The sequence below is a fragment of the Pholcus phalangioides genome, unplaced genomic scaffold (assembly GCF_987345545.1).
Source record: "Pholcus phalangioides strain wild (caught in Gottingen) unplaced genomic scaffold, Ppha-v1.0 ptg000017l_1, whole genome shotgun sequence".
NCBI lineage: Eukaryota > Metazoa > Arthropoda > Arachnida > Araneae > Pholcidae > Pholcus > Pholcus phalangioides.
The window spans coordinates 55,362,860-55,383,183 of NW_028301610.1; the positions used below are offsets into that span (position 1 = coordinate 55,362,860).

The following is a 20,324-nucleotide window of genomic DNA, read 5'->3' on the forward strand; positions in this document are numbered from 1 at the left end:
TTTTCACAACACAAATTTCAAATTTTATAATAATTAACAAATAATATATTATTACTATCTTCATATTATTATAATATTAACCCTAGGTAATTAAACTTAAATCAGTGTTACTCATTAGTCTATGAGACGAATGTTTGGTTATCTAGGGTTAATGATCCATGCAGTAAACTTGAAGAACGTTAGGAAATCTTTGCATTAAAAGGGGAATTAGGCACTTGTTCATGTGTACCCAACACACTTAGTGGTAGCCCTGGCACCATATCCTAAATTTCATTGTAGTTTGGCCAGGATCCAAAAAACTTATGCAATTTCATGTTTTTCCTGTTGCAGATTAAATTAAATTTACGCAGCATGAAATTTTATTTTCTACATTTTCCCACAGTTATTAAATGACATTTTTAACCCTCCCTTTTTTTTCATTCTTATTTAAAAAAAATTGAATTCTTACCTTTTGTATAGTTTTAACTCCAACTTGCCTATATGCAGTATTAAGATGGCTTCATTTCAATTATGCTGATCAAATGCTTACACTTCACTCTCATAATCACTACTGAAAAATTCATACCCGCTAACGCAGAATAAACATTCCAGAATTTCTGCAGATTTCGTTTTAGAATCTTCGATTCTGTTGTAACGAAAAGGCTGCCGTTACATCCCGGATTCTATTTTTATCTTTCCCAATTATAATTTCGCCAGACAGATGACAACTATTTCGTTTACTTAATTCCTATATTACAGCGTTAGTCTTTAGATTTGACAACAAAAATTTAAGCCTGCACAACATGCATAGATAAATTTTCTTTAGAGTTTTAACATTAATATATCAGATTCAAAACGTTCTCACCCAATCGGTCCGTTGATTACACCCTTCAGGATGTCACTGTCACAAAAACGAACAGTTCACTTCTTGATTGATCCGTCGATTTCCAGGTGAACGTTCTGAAAGAAAGCTCCATAGGAACAGCATCACGCATCCGAAGAGGCTTGATCACAACAAATATCCCATCATAGATGAGAGCCGACATCACATGGAGACTTCAACACAAGCAAAGTGATTTTTGACTAGAAGATGAAGAGTTTGATAAATGTATCAAACGGCGCTGAGGCACCCAGCTAAATCATCAATTCATGGCTTCTGGAACGAGGCGGGGTGAAATGAAATGTAACGATCAACGTCCGAGGACCAACATGTCTGTTCACTGCACACTACCGGCATATAAGAGAAAACTCCCTATCTCACATTATTACCGGAGTACAGTAAAAATCTTTATCGAGATTCGGCAGCGCTAGAATCAACGTAACATTTGACAAATAAATTTGCATATTCACATGAACTACGAATAATATTGTACAGCTATGGGAGTCGGCATCTAGCAGCACAAAAGATCGTAAACATGGCGGTTGATCGACGGCACATGATCTCGCCAATCGATCCCAAAATCATAGCTGCCAAGTCTCCCGAATTTTTCGGGAATCTCCCGAATTTTAGCTTCATCGCTCGACCTCCCGAAAAGTTCTTAAATCTCCCGAATTTTTACGAAAATCACAAAAATCCCTAATTGTCCCTAAAAATTCCCTACTTCATTAAAAAAATCCCCGCTTATGAAAACAATCCCTAAGGAATTTCTTGTGGGGCATGAAGCCTCTTTTTTTTCCCTTTCGAAATGACGTCACACGTCGTAAATGGGGAAATTCCCTTTTTAAGGAAGTTTTACAAACCCTCTGATGGTAACAAGAAAGTTGTTTGTCTTATCGTGCAGGGAAATGGCTTAGCAGCCAATACTCCTGGATAATAATCGAAGATTCTAGTGACGCGCATATGGTCGAAATTTCTTTTGTTGAAGTACGTACGTGCGATATAACAAAGCATGAATAATGATAAGCAAAAACATATTTAATCAATTTTAAAGATACTTATTCCGATGAATTTCCTTTCATCAAACGTTCCAGAAGAGGGCTGACTTTTCCTTTTTGTACAAGTTGTGTTACGGACATAAACATCGGTCATGGAAAGACTGCCATCACCACTCGTGAAATGAAAAAAAAAACATCAAGCAAGTGTCACAAAAAGTCAGTGTTCTTCAAAAATTGACGGTGTTTTCCTTCATCTTCCGATGATTTTGGGGCCATTCGCGCAGAATGTTTGTTCACAGCGTTTCTGATTGAACACAATATTTATTTTTACATCATTGAAGTTTTGGCCTCCAATTTCACTTGTTTTTGATTAGGAATTTTTTTTTTTACTTCCATGTGTGTAAAAAAATCCCTATTTTAATTTGACTTCAGTAGGGATTTTATTCCCTACGCTTTAACTTTTATGTTTGGAAAATCCCTATTTTATTTGGAAAAATCCCTATTGTATTTATTAGGGAGTGGTTTTAGCATAAAATACGGGTTTGCGCGAAAATCTCCCGAATTTTCATTTTCAAAAGTTGGCAGCTATGCAAAATCAATGTAAAAAGGTAATAAAAATGACTAGAAAGGGACCATTTCTGCCGGGGCCTAAATGGTAAAGTTACACCGTCATATTCACTCTTTTACCATTTAGCTCTTCCTCAAAGGCATTGGCTTGTCTTTCCAGGCAATCCTTAGTCTTGACAAATAATTTTGACAATGTTGATTTGTTGCCATTAAAGACCATTGGCTAAACCTCATTAGAAAGTGTAAAAATATCCCCTCAAAGACAGGCAACACCTTCTCCTCCCTTCCTCTTTTCTCTACAAATGTTTGGATTTGTAGCTTCAGTTGTGTAAAGTAATGTTTCTCCCACTTGTACATCACATTTTTTTTAGCATTTGAACAAGCCATAGGCCAATCGTGGTTCACCCCACTTGAAAATAAACAAAAAAGCAATCACCCTTCCACAATCACTCTTTTATTTTCCTGTAGGATTTCATAAAAAACAGTGGGGTCAGTCATGAAAGACAAATTTGCCCGGGGAGGGGATTCATATTCACAAATTGGGCAGCGTAAAGCCACAAGAAACTATCAACCTCTCCCTTAATCACTTTCAAGCAAGTGGTTAGTGGAAAAGGACAAAAGGAATGAGCTTCTAAGCATTAAAGTGTATTTATTACACAATTATTCTCCAAGAAAAAGGGGGCCCTTAATTAAGGACATAAAGTAAAGGGTGCTGATGGGTAAGGAAAACACAAAGGTATTATGCATGTTTGACTTTAAAATAACAGAGCTTCCAACTTTTTCAGAAATGGATGCACCTCACACATAGAATAATTTTGATAGCTGTAGATGCTATAGCTGGGAGCTATACAAACTGGGAGCCCCCTCGCCTCCATGTTTTTTCCCTCAATCTCATAGGCGGAGATAGACTTGGAAGTCTGGGGGGGGGCACAATGATGATGATGTCAATTCATATATACATTTATACATTAGATCAGTCGACTACACCTTTGACGCTGGGGGCAATGCCCCCCCCCCCCGTATCTCCGCCCATGCTCAATCTGTTCTTTCCTCCCCCCTCCCCTCCCATTTCTTTCCAAAGCAATGCTATGCTATATGTATAGAAGATTAATATTGAATTTTCAACAAATATTTCCATTGTTTTTTTTTTTAATCTTTTATACCCCATTTTGAGTACTAATGTGTCACAATAGTATTTTTTCGAGAGCAGGTGGGTGGGAATTGCTGCCTGGAAACCCTACTCTTAATGATGCTCACCACTTAAAAAAGTGAAATCTTGAGAAAAAATCATTGATCACATCAGCTTAACAACCCAAATAAATTTTGCAAAATTAAAACAGATAAGAGCTTTTGAGAAATTACAGGGGATGTAATGGTATAGGTTTTAAATTTTGTCCACAGGGAATTTTTTTGTCAAGCAATATTTACATTGGTCTAAAGTTCATTTGCAGTGACTGATAGAAATGATTGGAAACCAGTGTTCTTACGTAATGATATGAGTTAATGACTTGTCTTGAAAAGAAAATAATCATCTTTAGTTCATAATAATGAGCTTTTCATGATTAATTCTTAATGTTAATCATTTAAGCTAGTGCTTCTCAAACTTTTGTCTTCCACGGCTTCCTTTCCCTAGTGGCCATGTATTCATGGCTCCTCAAGATAACCTAACAAAGAACTGCTTCATGGTATTGAGTAGGTACACATTAATAAAGATAAGAGTTTCTGTCAAAAATTTTTAACTACTACTACCTTGCATTTGTTTTTCTTTTACCGTATTGAAATTTCTAACGCACTAAATATTGTGAACTCTGTTGTATGACTAAATCAGATTATGATGGTATGAATACAACGATTCTTAGTCTTTAGCATTAAGAGTATTGATAACATTTCAAGTTTTATAAATAAATCTGTTGATCAAAAGTGTTTTCCTCACCCTTTAAAATGTGCTATAATTATTCCAGTTTTTAAAGCTGGAGATAGAATATATTGAATAATTAACCACCCTATTTCTATTCTTCCTATCTTCTGTAAGTTGATTGAAACTGCAGTGAAAAATAGACTACTCATTTTTTAAAAAAAGCAGCAAACTTTTTGCCGCCAAATCAGTATGGTTCCGTGGGAAGTTCCTGTACAGAAAATGCTTTATTAGAGTTCTGTAGGTTCATCTATAGAAGTATTGACTGAAATAAACAAACTGTTTCTTTCTTTCTGGATATCGCAAAAGCATTTGAAAACTTTGATCATGAGATCTTACTATATAAATTTTCTAACGCTGGTGTTAGAGGTGAAATGTTACAATGGTTCAAGTCTTATCTGAATGAAAGGAAAAAAAAAGTTAAAAAATAAACAATTCTTTCACATTGAATATACAACCATAACTAATGAGTTATTAACGGAGAGTCTCTCTGGGCTCTATTTTAGGTCAGATTCTTTTCATTATTTTTATTAATGTTTTTCTTTTGTTCATTAAAATTCTTTGGTTAGATAATAACATATGCTGATGATTCTCTACGCCTATAATGATTTATATATAAATTCACTTAAAAATCAGGTTGAAAGCAATCTTTTGATAATCAATTATTGGTTTGGTAATGATATCAACTGAATCTCCAAAAAACAGAATTAATTTATTTTAGCTTGCTTGACTGGACAGTGCAATTCGAATATTGTGCTCAAACCACATCCAACAGGTCACTTATAAGAAATGATTGCGACTGTCTTGATCTAAATGGAGTTTTTTCTTGGAAGTATCTCAAAATCCAGGTGAACTTGAAATAGAAATCTCACATTGCTTTACTAACCAGAAAACTTGAATACTTTTTCTACAGGTTCTATCATCTGCATAAAATTGTCTATCCTTCCTTTGTACAAACACTATACTATGCATGTGAGTGGATACAATCTTCATCTCAATGTGGAATAATAACTTTAAAGTGCAAGTGTGACCAACCAACCTTCTTATCATGGCCACTCAAAATAAATTTCTCAAACCTGTAAATCATTCGATTTTGACTTCTGATTTGATCATTAAAAACGTCTTTGGCTTACGGTACCTGGTTGTCTATAAAGTGATATTAATCCTACATAAAAACAAGAATTCATGCTCTTCTAAAAAGTTTTTTTTTGAAGTGACCTGGTGCAATCTTTGCAGTCCCTTCTCATATAGGAAAAGAGATATTTTACAACCACTTCTACTAATTAGCTTCCAAAATTTGTAATGCCTTACCATTTGAATTCACAAAAATAGTTTCATATTCTCAATTTGAAAGGGAATTATTTCATTCTACTTTTAGAAGTAGATCATTGGACTATATGTGGAAATACCATTTAAATTTCATAAAATTTTCATTTTCTTTTTCTAACTTTTTTCAAACTAAAGTCCTAGTTCGACACATTAAATTTCTGTATTGTTTCTTTACTTTGCTGTTCTATGTTATAACCATTAGTAATATTGTGCATCTACAAGGCTATAATATATATATATATATTTTTTAACTATGATTGTAAATTGCATTGATTGGTTGCCAGTAGGGTATAATTATGCCAGAGTGGCATGGTGGTAAGATGCTTGTCTACCATCGTAAAGGTTGTTGTCAGGGTCCCGGGTTCGAACCCAAGAGAGGATATAAATAAGATATTTTCCCAAACGAACTCGAGGCGACCACCGATAGACAGCACCTTCACTTCCAACCCATCTCACTAATGGCAGTAAATTGCAATATAGCGATATGGCCAGAGTTGGTGTTTGGTGAAGTAGTAGGGTATAATTACCACTTGAGAAACTTAAATTTTTTTGTTTTATTTTCTTGATGATGTATATGGTTTCGAATCATGTTATCTTAAATATGTATTCAATACATTTCGCTATTTAAAAAAAAGTGTTGGGTATATGTATAGTAACATCCCACCAATCTTGCACAAGAGCTTAATTAATCTTTCACAAGAGCTCAAAATTTATCCAATATGATTAGTATTTCTGAGAAATATGTCTATGTGAGAACATAACATAATAAGAAAACAGTAATACTTTGTGACTAGATTTTGTGTCATATATTTTTGGACACAGCATCAAATGTGGCTAATTCAAGACATTTTTTTCCCGGGTTAAATTTTCATTTTTGCCTTTTAATTTTTATAAATTTTTATAATGATTTAATACAAATTTGTTACAGCAGTTGAAATGTTTGAGACTCGACCTGATTGTTTGAAAGTTGGAATTCCTCCATTCATGGGATTTGAGAAAATTAACTCAAAGTTCTCCATGCAAAGGGTTGAAGGACGCAGAGAAATGAAACCTCACAGTATTGACTCTACTTTGTCCAAATGGAAAATGTAAGTATAATTTCAAAACTAGTGGTGACAACTTATTTTTTTTTACAGTTGAATTTTATAAGCAGTAAACCAGTTTTAATTAATGAACTAATAAAGCAAAGTAGAAAATTGAAAATCAAAATACTGTTGAATTGAAAATCAAAATATCTTTTTAAAATGAAAATATTACTGTAAATTATCTTAGCATTAGCACTGTAATAACAGATGTAAATGTGTCACTTATAAGGCAAACATCAAAATCCTCAGCTTGCACAATTCACATGATAGAGTTTAGTGACATCCCTGGTAATCATGCCACTTTTAAACCCACTGGTATATAAAGATGACTGCATATGTTTTACAGCTGTTTCTTTATTAATATAATGATTCACAAAAAAGGGAGCCTGCCAGTTTCTTGAAGATGACCTAAGGTAAGGGCGTTTCAACCGGCGTGGATCCAGGGTAATGTGTCGACGAGCAAGTAAAAGTGCTAAGATGAATACGCATGTCATATTTCATTTGCCAGAACCATTATTTTTCATTTCTTTTGGACTCTTAGGGGTGCAATCATTTCTTTATAGATCTATGCCTGCATCGGAGTACAAGTGTCATGGAAAAAAATGTTTAATAAGTATGTAGTCTTATTACCAAAAATTTGCATTTGAGTCAGAAATTAATAAAGACAAGACAACTCTAGATTATTTTAGAATGTTGCCATGATTTTATTGATAAAATACTTAAAATAGGGAAAATGCATGGACAACTGTCTCATTTGCTCTTCTCCCCCTCCCCCGGCAGGCACCCAAAAAATTTTCTGAAAAATGAGTTCTGAGTTCTTCAAAGCATTTGATAATAATATGCACCACTCGATGATGAATTTTCCAAGTACAGAAGAGTTCTATGTTGAAGCCTGACCAGCAGGGCCGTAACTAGGATTTTTGTGAGGCAATAGTTCTCCGCTTTCCTGACGGAGACTAGTAGACTTTTCTTTCCACTTTCACCTCGGCATAGTATCCAGAAGCTTGTCTTTCCGTCATTGATTGGGCTGAGAAAAAGAAACATCTCGATCACACTACTGCTGCCACCTGAGAGCCATTTGCTAAAGTTGAGAGGGGCTACTATGCCTCTACTTCAGCACATCATGCTACAGAGTGTAAATAAGGAAGGAATGGTCGTGCCTTCTGTGGTGTATATGGATAGCATGCTTGTCTGGATTGCAAGAGGACTACGTTCAATTACTAGCAGAGACTAGTAGACTTTGCTTTCCAAGTTCACCTCGACATAATATCCATAAAAAAAGTCTTTCCTTTGTTCCAGAATTTAAAAAAATTCAGAATTTATGAAAGAATTTAATTTAAGAATTAGTGAAAGCCTTCAATAAAATTTGCTATGGGTGCAGGGGCATTACAAAATGCAGGGCCTGGTGTTACCACACCTGTTTCACACCCCTAAGGGTAGCTCTAGATCGTAGTCTCCCAAACTTTTCATTCCATCACCCCCTTCATCAGAAATTTTTTCCTCTCATCGCCCCCCAACTGAAGTAAACCCATAGGATCCTATGTTAAATCAGTAGGTTCTATCGCCCCCTTGGACCATTCCATCGCCCACCAGGGGGCAATATTGCCCACTTTGGGAAACACTGCTCTAGATAAAAAAATGGAAAATTGTTTTCTAGAATCTGATTTGATTGGTGTATATTATAGTATGAATATGAAATAGATACTTAGAATACTTGTGCAGATACGTCTGAACACAGTTTATCTGCAATGTTTTGTTTTGAATATGTTTGATGAAATTCGAGGACATAATATGAAATTTTAATTGAAAGCATGTTTGAAAATTTTAAATCTTTATCATCTATCATCAAAAGCATTTGAGTGTCAAGTGGATGTCAGACTTAGGTATGCCTATCTAATAACAGCTAGGACCACATTCTAGTTTTCATGATTTCATGCAGTCAGCCAGTGCGTGTGGAAAAGTACCGCTGCTTGGAACCATCAGTGAGCTAGACATATTTCAGTGCTTTGAAAAGGTGCTTTTCCAGATAATTCTAGAGACCTATGGGTGGCAAACGTGTGAGAACCAGTGTCTTGTGCTATACGATTCTAGGCATAGACTATGTTCAAGAGTCGAAAGAGGTTGGGGATCCCAGTTTTAAAAGATTTCTGCCTCTTGTGAATCTTTTGTATGGCTATCCAGAAAGTTCTTTCATTTTTAAAAGAAGTTTAGTTTGGGATGAACCAAGGATAGCCATACTTCCAGTTCATGAGTGAGTATCGCGATACAATCCACCAATGACAATAGTCAGAATTGAACTCAAAATCATTAACTTTAATTTTTACAGACTTAATTTAACAGAATTTAGAACTTTACAAACTTCAATTGAAGTTTATATCACTACAAGTCCCTCGTCCATGTTTCTATCATTGGGAGTTATTTGACCAGATCTGGGTGTCCGATGTCAGCACATTCGTTCCTTTACCTAAAAATAAAATCTTACATGAAGAAGCGACCTTGAACAAAGTTCAAGAACGTGGAGAACTGGAAGGTTATCACATGACTATGACATCCTAACTACCAGTGGCCGGCAAAGTGAGACTACAACTGAATCAGTGCTACTGACAAACAGTCAGCTGGATATTTTGGGAAAGAATTTACTGATCATACTAGGTAGATGTGCGCACTCCATCTGATGACCTTTGGCTGACACTAGATGACTTGATTACTGTTGAAAATATAATCAAAATTATGAAATATAAAATTAAATAGCACATATTCAGGATAAAGTGGCTCTTTTCCACCCGCCATGGGTCTGTATCATTAAAAGGTCATCAGTTCTGTGGGCTCATAGAAATAAGAATTACAATTGAATGATGCTGTACAAGAGAAATGCACAATAAATCAGCCATAACGGAATTGTGTTTCATCACGAGAATACTTGGCCACATACACATATTGAATTTAGTCACTGACCAGAGTTATTGGAGCTTAATTAGGATGTGTTATTACATCCAACATTGTCTTTGGAATCTAATTTATTTTGTTTATTATAAAACTTCTTGTGAACTTACCTCTGATTATTTGATTGACTGAAAAATGCATTCTATTCTTCTGGTCCGAGCTGATTGATATTTATATTGACAATGAAATGACTGAACCAAACAAAAAACAATCATATCAAGTAGAATTTACTGTCTCTATAGGTGTTAATCTGAGTGGGAATGGCTGCTCCTTTCAAGACTTAAATATTATTAGGAAAAATTAGTCTGTCCCATAAAATACCCGAGGATCAAAAAAACTCCTTCCATATTGCTCTAGATCTGCATCAGGGTCTCTGGCAAGGTGTGGATTGGGCAACATAACAGGTAAATTACAATGTTTGTAACGGGAAAAGCTTCATCATACCCACTAACATATCCGAAAAAGGGGGAGACCTCCAGTGAACATAATAAATTTTCATACTGATGCCATCCTGGCTGGCTTCTTGGACTTCAATAGACACCTTAACCTTTTAGTATTCCTAATTCAACTTTCCATATCAGTTTGGCTCACCCTCCCCCACTCATCACAACTAGGTATTGCAGTCGTATTGAATTTTATGTAACCGATAAAATGTATTTTCAGTTACTTATATGTATGAAATTTTTCTCATTTCGGATTGAATTGGTTTTTTTTTTACTCTTCATGTTTGCGCCTCCAATATCCATGCCCATTTTTGTTATCACATGCCTGCTTAGCACAGGTTAATAATGACTTTCACAAATAACATTTACACAGTATATGTGTTATCAATTAAAATTGTAATTTTAATTGATAACACATATACTATATTTTAAGAAATACTTTAGGTCTGTAAAAAATTAGGGTATTCTCAGGCCCATCATTTAGGGGTGTCGGGGGAATTCCTCCCCCCCCCCAGGCTTTTGAAAATACACTAAAAATGGTATATATATAAAATTATAAATACATTGAGTACATGTTCTTTGCCCCCCTGGAAAAAGTTGAAATGACAGCCCTAGGTAGGCTGTGTTATAGACACGGCTGCAAGATTTTATATGAATACGTTTCTTTTACCTTGAATCGCATGGTAGGTACCAACATAATGAACTTATATTAGCATCATCAGCTTTATCTTTGGAATAGCTAACAAACGATACCAATATCGTCTATTTTCATTTTGAACTGCTCGAGATATAGCAGAAAACAATTTGTTATGAATCAGGGCAGCGGTTCTGGTGCCCAGTTTGGTAGATATATTGAAACCGGAATGATATCGCTTAATGCACCTTTGCAATGTGCATTTGAAGTTATCATGGCTTTTGATGTGCATTGCATACGTTTCGAGATATAGTGGAAACAATTTGTTACAAATCAGAGCAGCGGGCCTGGTGCTAGGGCCATAACTAGGACTTTCGTATTGTTTTGACGTCTGGGCCAAACATGATTTTGCCGCCTCCATCAATTCAAAAAATTTGATAATTTCATAATGGTGTTCCATGTGTCCACTTAAAATTTGCACCCAGGACAGTTACACCCCTCTAGTTCCAACACTGCCTGGTGCCCAGATGGGAAGATATATTTAAACCAAAGTGATATCATTGAATTCATCTTTGCAATGTGCATTTGACAATACCATTGCTTTTGACTTGTATTGTGTACTTCTCAAGATACAGCAGAAAACAATTTGTTATGAATTAGGTCAGTAATGCTCAGTCGGGAAGTGATATTGAAACTAGAGTAATATCACTGCAACTCAAACCTTCGCAATGTGCATCTGATGATACCATTGCTTTTGACTTGCGTTGGGTATGATCTGAGATATGATCGTTTAAAAAATTTCGTCGCCTAACTGTTTGTGAATGCTCCCAGTATTGTCAGATGATTTAAAAGATTATTAACCACCAAAAAAAAAAATTCTAAATTAAATACTTGTCGAAAAACAAAAAAGGGAGAGCATTTACATAGGATAAAAAAAATGTGAACTTTTATTTTACGCAAGGGACAAAAAAAACCTGTGAAATTGCAATGAATGTGCATCACTATTAATCTGCACCACAATTAATTGAGCCGCGATAAACTTATACCATAAAAATTGCTGTGGCGATAAGTTCACGCATTCCTCGATGAATTGGTGTGACGAGTTAGTACCTTGATGGGCTACAATAAACTTAGCTATATGGTTCTATATAAACCAGTATTTTCTCACATTTCTGGGTGGGGGGGGAGATTTATATATCCTCTTCCTCCAACAAGTAAGGTGACTAGACCACCAGACTGGTGGTAAATACAAAATCCACAACAGTTAAACAAAATCCAATGAGGTTGCTGGAAAAAAAATGCCTATAACATTATGGATGTCTATGAGTACATCTTGGGGGGGTACTCCCCACAAAAAAGAGAGTTAAAAAAGACACTAGAAAAAGAACTTAACCAAAAACTAAACCACACATTCCATAAAAAAAATTGGTTGTTGTTTATTCATTCAAAAATGGATAGCATCTCAACTGTTCCAGGGTTGTAAAAAATCTGGGTTTTAAGGCAAAATAGGGAAAATTGTTTTCCAGACAAGTTGAAAATATCTAACTTAAATATGTATGTACATCCTTTATTGTGTCTGAATATACACTTTTGATGCATGTAAAATTATATATTTGATTAGTAAAATTGACATTCCTATTACATAGTAATTGTTCACACGTGCACTCCTACTTCTGAGTAATATCTGAACCTTGAGTCCTATGTGAAACTGTGGCAAGAAGATTGTTTATGGTAATATAAATGAATTTTGATAATGAAAATTCAATTATGATGAGTTAAGTTCAATTTAAAAAAACAGGTAGGTTTGGTGAACATTTAAAGGTTTTTTTTTTTAATGTTGCTACCCTATGATAAAAAAATCAGTGGCGTTGGCCACGGCCACAAAATTTGTGACACGGGTCTGAGCGCCCCCAGAATCGATAGAGAAATTGTAATTTCCAATATAAAGTTCAAGACGAGCACCCACTGGTTCGAAACACTTCCGACACCCCTGAAAAAAATTATAGTTTTAATTTGACTTTTTAAACATCTTGCATGTACAATTACTTTTATATAGTATACCTATATACAATACAGTGATATGGTACTTATTGTAATATATAATATTCAGTTTAGGCAACACTTGAAAATGTTAATTTAACCCTTGAATTTCTTCTAACATGATTAGATGATAAGCTTAGTAGGCTGCTGAATTACTCATGATTAACGATTTAGGGGAGGAAAGATTTTTCTCTTGGTCATACAAGGAGAGGTATAGCTTTAACTATTTATACAGTTTGCTGGTTAAAAGGAAAATATAGAGCAGGATTTTTCATAATCTTAAAAATATAGATCCTAAATTATTTTCACTTTTTCAAATTTAGAAAATAGCACAATATTTAAAAAATGGAAGGACAAGGCTAGATAAATTCCAAGCGCTAAGTCACCATGGTGACTGGAAAATCATTATTGCCACTTGAAATTTTCTATATGTAATAGATAGGTTAGAGTCTAAGGATGACACAAAATTTTCTGATTTCATGGCAGTGTGTCTTTTAATATGAAAAGGGGCCATGAAGTCTTGGAAAAGGGGAATAAACATTATTCAGGACCATTCTTCTTGAAAAAAAACCATGCTTGGAATTATAAGAAATCTGGCTGGTGCCTAAATTATTTTTTCAAATTTTTCAAGCCCTGTGAAAAGAAATGTATCCAAAAGTATTCTAATTTATCAAAAATGAAAGCTTCAGCTATGAACCAGAACCATTTTTTTAATCTAACCCAAACTTTCAGGAGCTAAAGTTGCTTCTGTTTTTCTTGAATTCCTCAGTTTAAACATTGAAGAATATTCTTGCTTCATTAAATTAAGAAATGCTAAAATACTTGAAAAAAGAGCAAGAATAATAAAAGTATGCACAAGTGAAAGTTTCTATGGATAATATCGGAGGATATTCCGCATGATCTTATGTATATATTGAATGTGGCCTATCCAACCTCTGTGCTACATGCCTGACACTAGTGCTACCATGAGAATTTGAAGCTCTGTCTTCTTCCACCTGAAGCAAAAGCTCCTGTACTATAGAACTACTACGTCTATAGAAACGGGTTTTCTTCCTCGTCCAGGATGAACAGCCAACGATCCTGTGGTTTCAAATTTTGTTACCATACTCTGAAGGTTTTTAACGTTCATTGGATCTTTTCAAATCCTCTTCCAAGTCTGATATTTCCGTAGAGCAGTTACTGCAAAATTGCTGTTTTGGTAAAACAATTTGACCAAGAAAGCACAATGTCATAAACTCGTCATTGTGAGCAGCAAACACATTGAGAAAGAAGAACTCTACAAATGTTTTTAGGTTTTATAACAGCTGCTGTGTGACATCACATAAATTTACCTGTTTACTACAGGTATTCAAAGTGTAACGCCCTCTGGTGGCAACATGTGCAACTATTTTTTTTCTCCCTGAAACAAATTCTCATCCACCTCATGAAGTCCTCCACAAAATTTCACACTTTTCTGATGACTGGTTTCGCCTGTAGGCTACTTTGAAATAGGGTGTTTTAATTATGGATGCCTGTATAATAATTGTAATAACATTATATAGTCAAATTCAAATGATGAAAATGACCAAAATAGCTAGATTGTGAACTAATATATTGATAATTTTGTAAAACTATATTTAATGAAAAGTGTCGCTCATATTTTAGGTATGGAAAACCAAGGACAATTATTTTACGTAAAGGAAAACATGGTTTTGGATTTGTTTTAAGAGGTGCAAAAGGTTTGTACTTGTTTTTCTTCACTTTTAAGGAACATTTGCTTCATTTTTTTTCCTTTTTAATACAGAATATTTTTGATTCCCTTAATTTTTTTTTTTTTTTTTGATTCAAACAGTAATATAAATATTTATAATGTCATCATTCAAATGAAAAGAACATAAGATTCTGTGGTACTGGTATATCGAGAACAATATATTCTACATGAAAAACAGAGCCAGTCGCTGTCATCTTTTGGTACTAAAAATCTTTACTACCTTTATCTGGAAACAGAAGTTGTGAATATCATGATATTTCTGAAAATACCCAATATTTTGATACAGTCTACGCGCGGTTTAATGTGATCACATCAGAACTCTGATTTCTGATAACAATTCCAGAAAGATAACTATTTCCGAAAAAAGTCCTCTTTGCAAGTATGATGACCATCCATTTTGGTAAAACGAGGCAACTCTTGTTTTATTTCTCACATAATTGGTTGCAAAATGTTTGATCTGTCCATTTTTCTTTCATTCAGTCTAAAACAGGACTTCCTAATTTTGAGCTAAAATCCCACATTTTTTTATTCAGCTGTTGCACATTTTATAGATTTTTCAAAAAAAATTTTAAAAAAAATTGAATTTAGTCAACTGAAAGAAACTGATATAGGCCTGAAGGAAAGGGTTTTTTTTTTTATTTTCATGCATTTGCTTTCACTATAGAAAGGCCATTGTAAAAGCAGCTCCATACGTTCATGGATAACAGATAATGCTTATGACTGATTACAAAATTAAGTATGGAAATGTGTCAACAAGGAGGGGGATGGAGAGAGCATCTTTTAGTTTCTTACAGTCTTGCAAAGAAAAAGATATAACAATAACTTACGGGGGAAAAAGTTTGATAACATTATCCAAAGTTCTGATAACTATAAACAAATTTTTTCTCATGTTATGATATTGGCGCGTTCTGTTCTTTGCAAAAGTGGTAACAATACCCGAATGATAACATTATCTTGTGATTCTAATAAGCAGCATCAATTGTATATATCTGATATTTTTGATAAAATAGTCATCCTATTGTTGATTATGAACGTTTTCAAGCATGAGGTAAACTAATAGTCCCAAAAGCAGAATATGCTGAACTATCCATACTACTGCAGAACAATCTCAAAAACAATTTTAATAAAAGTGTAGAAAAGCATGCACACACTATTATGGGGATTTTTACCAGAGAATATTTCCAGTCAGTTGAGGGCTCATTGCAGAACAGTGTATTATATTTTTCTTTGGGGCTAATAGTTAGAACATATCCCTTAACCTAAAAACGTTCACCTGTATTTATTAATAAGCATTTAAAATTAAAATAGTCATATCTGATATTTTTGATAGAATAGTCAACCTACTGTTGATTAAAAATGTTTTCAGTCATAGTGTTAACTAAAATTTTGAATAGGGATGGAACGAATAGTGATTTGGCTTAATACCGAATATTCAGCTAATGGCTTGGCCAAATACAGAATATTTGGCTAATGGTTTGGCCAAATACAGAATATTTGGCTAATGTTTTGGGAAAATACAAAATACTCAGTGGCTGAATATCAATTTTCTTAATTATAAATAAAATTTGTGTTTTTAATTGATAATAAAATAATTGTTAATTTTCAAAAATTACAGTAATTTCCAAATTATTATTTAAATCGATATGAAAAACTGATAGCTGAAAGATTATTATTGCCATGATACTGACAATCAGATTTAACGATGATATATTGTATTTTAATATTACATGATACATACCTCAGCTAATGAAGATTTATTCCGGAATCACGTTCGTTAGCCGAAACATGATTTCCCATAGGTTTCTATGGAAAATCATTTGATTTGTTCCAGCTTCTGCCTAAAATTTAAAGATAAGTTTTCTAAAACACCAAGTAATGCTAGAAAAAAGACAAATTTGCCATTGTTTCCTTATCCTAGAAATTCTCCCTGACATAACCTCTCTCACAGAAAGGGATATACACTGGTGAAGGCTAAAATGAACAGCTTCAAAAGTTAATAAATGAGAATTTAGAGGAAGATGAAAGATGCTGAAGATCTTTTTTATTTCACATTATGTACACAGCCAACACCAGCTTTAGTCTACTATAAGTAATGCTAGAAATGCTTGTGTTGACAACCCAATTGAGTTCATAAGTGTCCCCATCCATTGGTGATTTGGTCAACTCATTTCTGTGTCTGATACACACAGATAGTAATCTCCTAGAATGTCCAAACTTGCACTGAAAGAATGCCTGAATACCTCTGAAAACGTAGGCTTGCCTTTTTTTTTTAATGCATTTTCTATTTTGGCTGAATCTTTCAGTTTATATGAAATAGTTCAAACAATTTCAGAAAGAGAAGTGTAGGTACATCTAAAAAAATTTCCAAACTGTTCAGCTTGATGCTAAGAGTCTTGCACTGAAAGAATGCCTGAATGCCTCTGAAAACGTAGGCTTGCCTTTTTTTTTTAATGCATTTTCTATTTTTGCTGAATCTTTCAGTTTATATGAAATAGTTCAAACAATTTCAGAAAGAGAAGTGTAGGTACATCTGAAAAAATTTCTGAGGTGAAATTATATATATAGTTAATCGGGCTCTAGTGACAGTACTTCTGATGATGATTGGTACGAAAATTAAGTGCATGACACGGTTATTTCATGTTAGTACATGCAATCATATCTCATTAAAAATGTTTGTTAGCTGAATCCCTATTTGTTAGCCAGACAGAAAAATCGTGAAGAAAACCTTCTTTAGCCAAAAAGTTTGTAAGCTGAGGCGTTCGTTAACCAAGGTATCACTATACTTACAGAATCAGTTTTTTTCAGCACTTGTTGCAGTTCTACATCTAATTAAGAAAATTTCAACCATTATTTACTCTCAATTTTATGCATCATAAAATTTACGACTTATTTTTCTTCTCTAGATGTTCTTTATCCCTCTCAGTAGCTCAATACGTTTCTTGTCTAGATACATCCTGCAGTTAGTGAACTCAAACATTGCTTGAACAACTTGTTCACTTCCACATTATTGTAGTAGGATTCTATTTCCAGTTTCATGTTTTCCTTATTTTAGAAATTCACCCTGATATAACCTCTCTCACAGAAAGGGATATACACCACACAATAAAATATAATCAGTAAATTTTCAGTTTTTTGCCTAAAATTCCAATTAATATAATTTTTATAATTAGTTTTTTGTGCTTAGATTTACACAGATATTCGGCTGAATACCTAAGCATTATTTGGCTGAACCAAATATTTGGCAAAAGGGCCGAATACCAGCTGAATATTTGTTCCATCTTTAATTTTGAACATTCAAACTTCACATCAAGACTTCAATTCAATGTTTATTAATAAGATTTTTTTTTTAAATCCTTTTTCACATTTAACAAGAGAACCAGGTATTTGGAAATATCCTATATTTTTTTCTCGACTGAAAATACAGTTGAGTACACTTATGGAAATTACATACAGTTTTGTAATCTCTGATTTTTGGCCTATTCACTTCTATATGAGTCATCCAGTTGCAAAACTCATTAAGCTTCAGCCAGATTTTTTTACAGAAAGTAAAAGAAACCTGTAGAGTGTATTTTTTTAGCTGACGCTTGTTAAAATGTTCATGCTGTGCTGTTAAAATTTTAAATTTCAAGCAGTCAGCTTGAAAAATACATTCTACAAAAGTTTCTTTTCTACTTTCTGTAAAAAAATCTGGTTGGTGCTTAACGAGTTTTGCAACTGGATGACTCGTATGTTTTTACATCTGTTATCACATACCCCACTTAAAACAGACACTGCAGATATAACATATCAAAAACACTCTCTTAACCTAGAAAATAATTTGTGTATAACATATTGCAAACAAAACCCTGAAAAAATGAAGCCAAACACTAACTTGCAAGTTATTTTTATGTAACAAAACAATGTGCATTGTATGCAGGTGAAATCTTGATTTTTTTTCTGACAGAGAACCATGGGAATTTTTATAATATTGAATAATTTAATGTCAAAATAATTACATTAACTGTACATGATTACATTAGCATTGTAATTTTCCACAGTCAAAACGCATCACCTGTTAGTAATAAATTCAATTATTTTAACAGTAAAATTATGTGCTATTTAAAAAAACATAGCAATGTTATATGATGGCTTATTGAATATGCTTTTCAAATCATTAAATGTGTTTACTTTTTCTGTTACTTATGAATCACTAAGTAGATGGCAATGATTACTGATTGTTATGATTGAGAAAGATAGAAAGCAAAAACCTGCACTCACTGTTTTAACAGCATCAAATCATCAAACTCTGCCTAGTGAAAGAATATGCATACATGCCAATATTGGCATGAAGCCTCTCAGTAATGATGAATGTCGAGCTTTGTCATGGAACCCCCCCCCCCCCCGAACATTTCTAACTGAAATTTCATTTAAATACAACACCTCTTAGGCACTAGAACCTAGGGGCTCATGTAGCCTGAGCCCTCTTCCTCTTTCCCTAAGCAACTTTCCAAGGTCACAAAGTCCCTTAGTAATTCGTGATTATTCAATGCAATCCAACTCTGCATGTGCCCAAATATACAGATGTCTAGCAACCCTAGACCCCGCCCTTTTTTTATCAGAGCTGTTATGCTACCTACAATGAAACACTTTTTCTGAAACCATTTCCAGGAGCTCAATCGTGCACTATCGGCGCAAATAAAGCTGGGTCCAGACCCGCTGTGCTGATTTGCTCAAAAACTAAAATTTTTGTTCACCAACCGGTAGTATATGTTAATAAGTTGTTTAACATTAAAACCAATAATTAACATTAACATTGAAGCCATTGATTGTTTTTAGTCCAGAGCGCAAGGTGATTTTGATGAAAAACATATTTTCACACATTTAAGCATCATGCATTAGGCCATCGGTTCTCAACCGTTTTTACCTCACGAAGCCCTTTCTGGTCTATAATTTCTATGGTGGAGCCCAGTGAGCCTATTTTTTATTTATTCATCAAAGTTACTGCTTTATTTATATTTAAAATATTTATTACTTTTTTTTTTTAATTTACTGTTTTTCTTAATTTTCCTCAAGTGGCTGCAGAGCCCCTGATGAGTGCACAAGGAGCACCAGTTAAGAACCGCTGCATTAGGCATCTAAATTCAATTTTACTCAAAATTGAAAAGTGAAGTACTTCTTAAAAAAGGAGTATTTCACATATAAAGTGAAATACTCTTTAAAATGGATGCTGAATTTTTGCTCCGCTAAGATACATGAAATCAATAGGCTTTCTGGATATTATGCCGAGGTGAACAGGAAAAAAAGTGTCATTTCTCTCTACCAGGAATCGAACCTAGGACCTCTTGCATGCTGGGCAAGCACACAGACCATTATACCACAGTGAGATAATCATTTTTTTCCTTAAAACACACAAAGTAGCATTACTTGCTGAGTAGAGACATTGTACAGCCTCTTTTTTTTAACTTCAGCTAATTGCTTTCACTCCTTGAAGTTTTGTGTATTTTTTTCTTTTTGATAAACTTTCTCTGTCTTTCATTAGTAAAAAAGTAGTATTTTTTTAAACTTCCCTTAACCCTTTAAGCAGTTTTTTAAATTTTCCTGATCCGTGTTATAGCTGCCATATTTCAAATTGTGAAACCTTCACAAATTAGCACCTATTTTCAAGATTTTTTTTCCAGACTGCAAGCTGATAATAACTGCTCCCCCAACAAGAAAATTTACTCCACCCATCACTTTTATTTCACTCACTATGATACAAAAACACCTGCCATGACGTATGTGGCTT

General features: G+C 34.0%; 1 protein-coding gene across 3 annotated transcripts in view; it reads left to right on the plus strand.

Moving 5' to 3' along the window:
• Positions 1-20,324, plus strand: part of LOC149074133 (uncharacterized) — a 151,337-nt gene that overhangs the window by 96,613 nt on the left and 34,400 nt on the right. For 2 of the 3 annotated variants that reach the window (XM_089246434.1, XM_089246435.1), the window contains exons 12-13: positions 6,594-6,753; positions 14,455-14,528. In XM_089246434.1, the coding sequence (XP_089102560.1) occupies positions 6,594-6,753; positions 14,455-14,528 (234 nt within the window). The remainder of the gene's footprint in view (positions 1-6,593; positions 6,754-14,454; positions 14,529-20,324) is intronic. The other variant, XM_089246436.1, reaches the window with a different exon arrangement.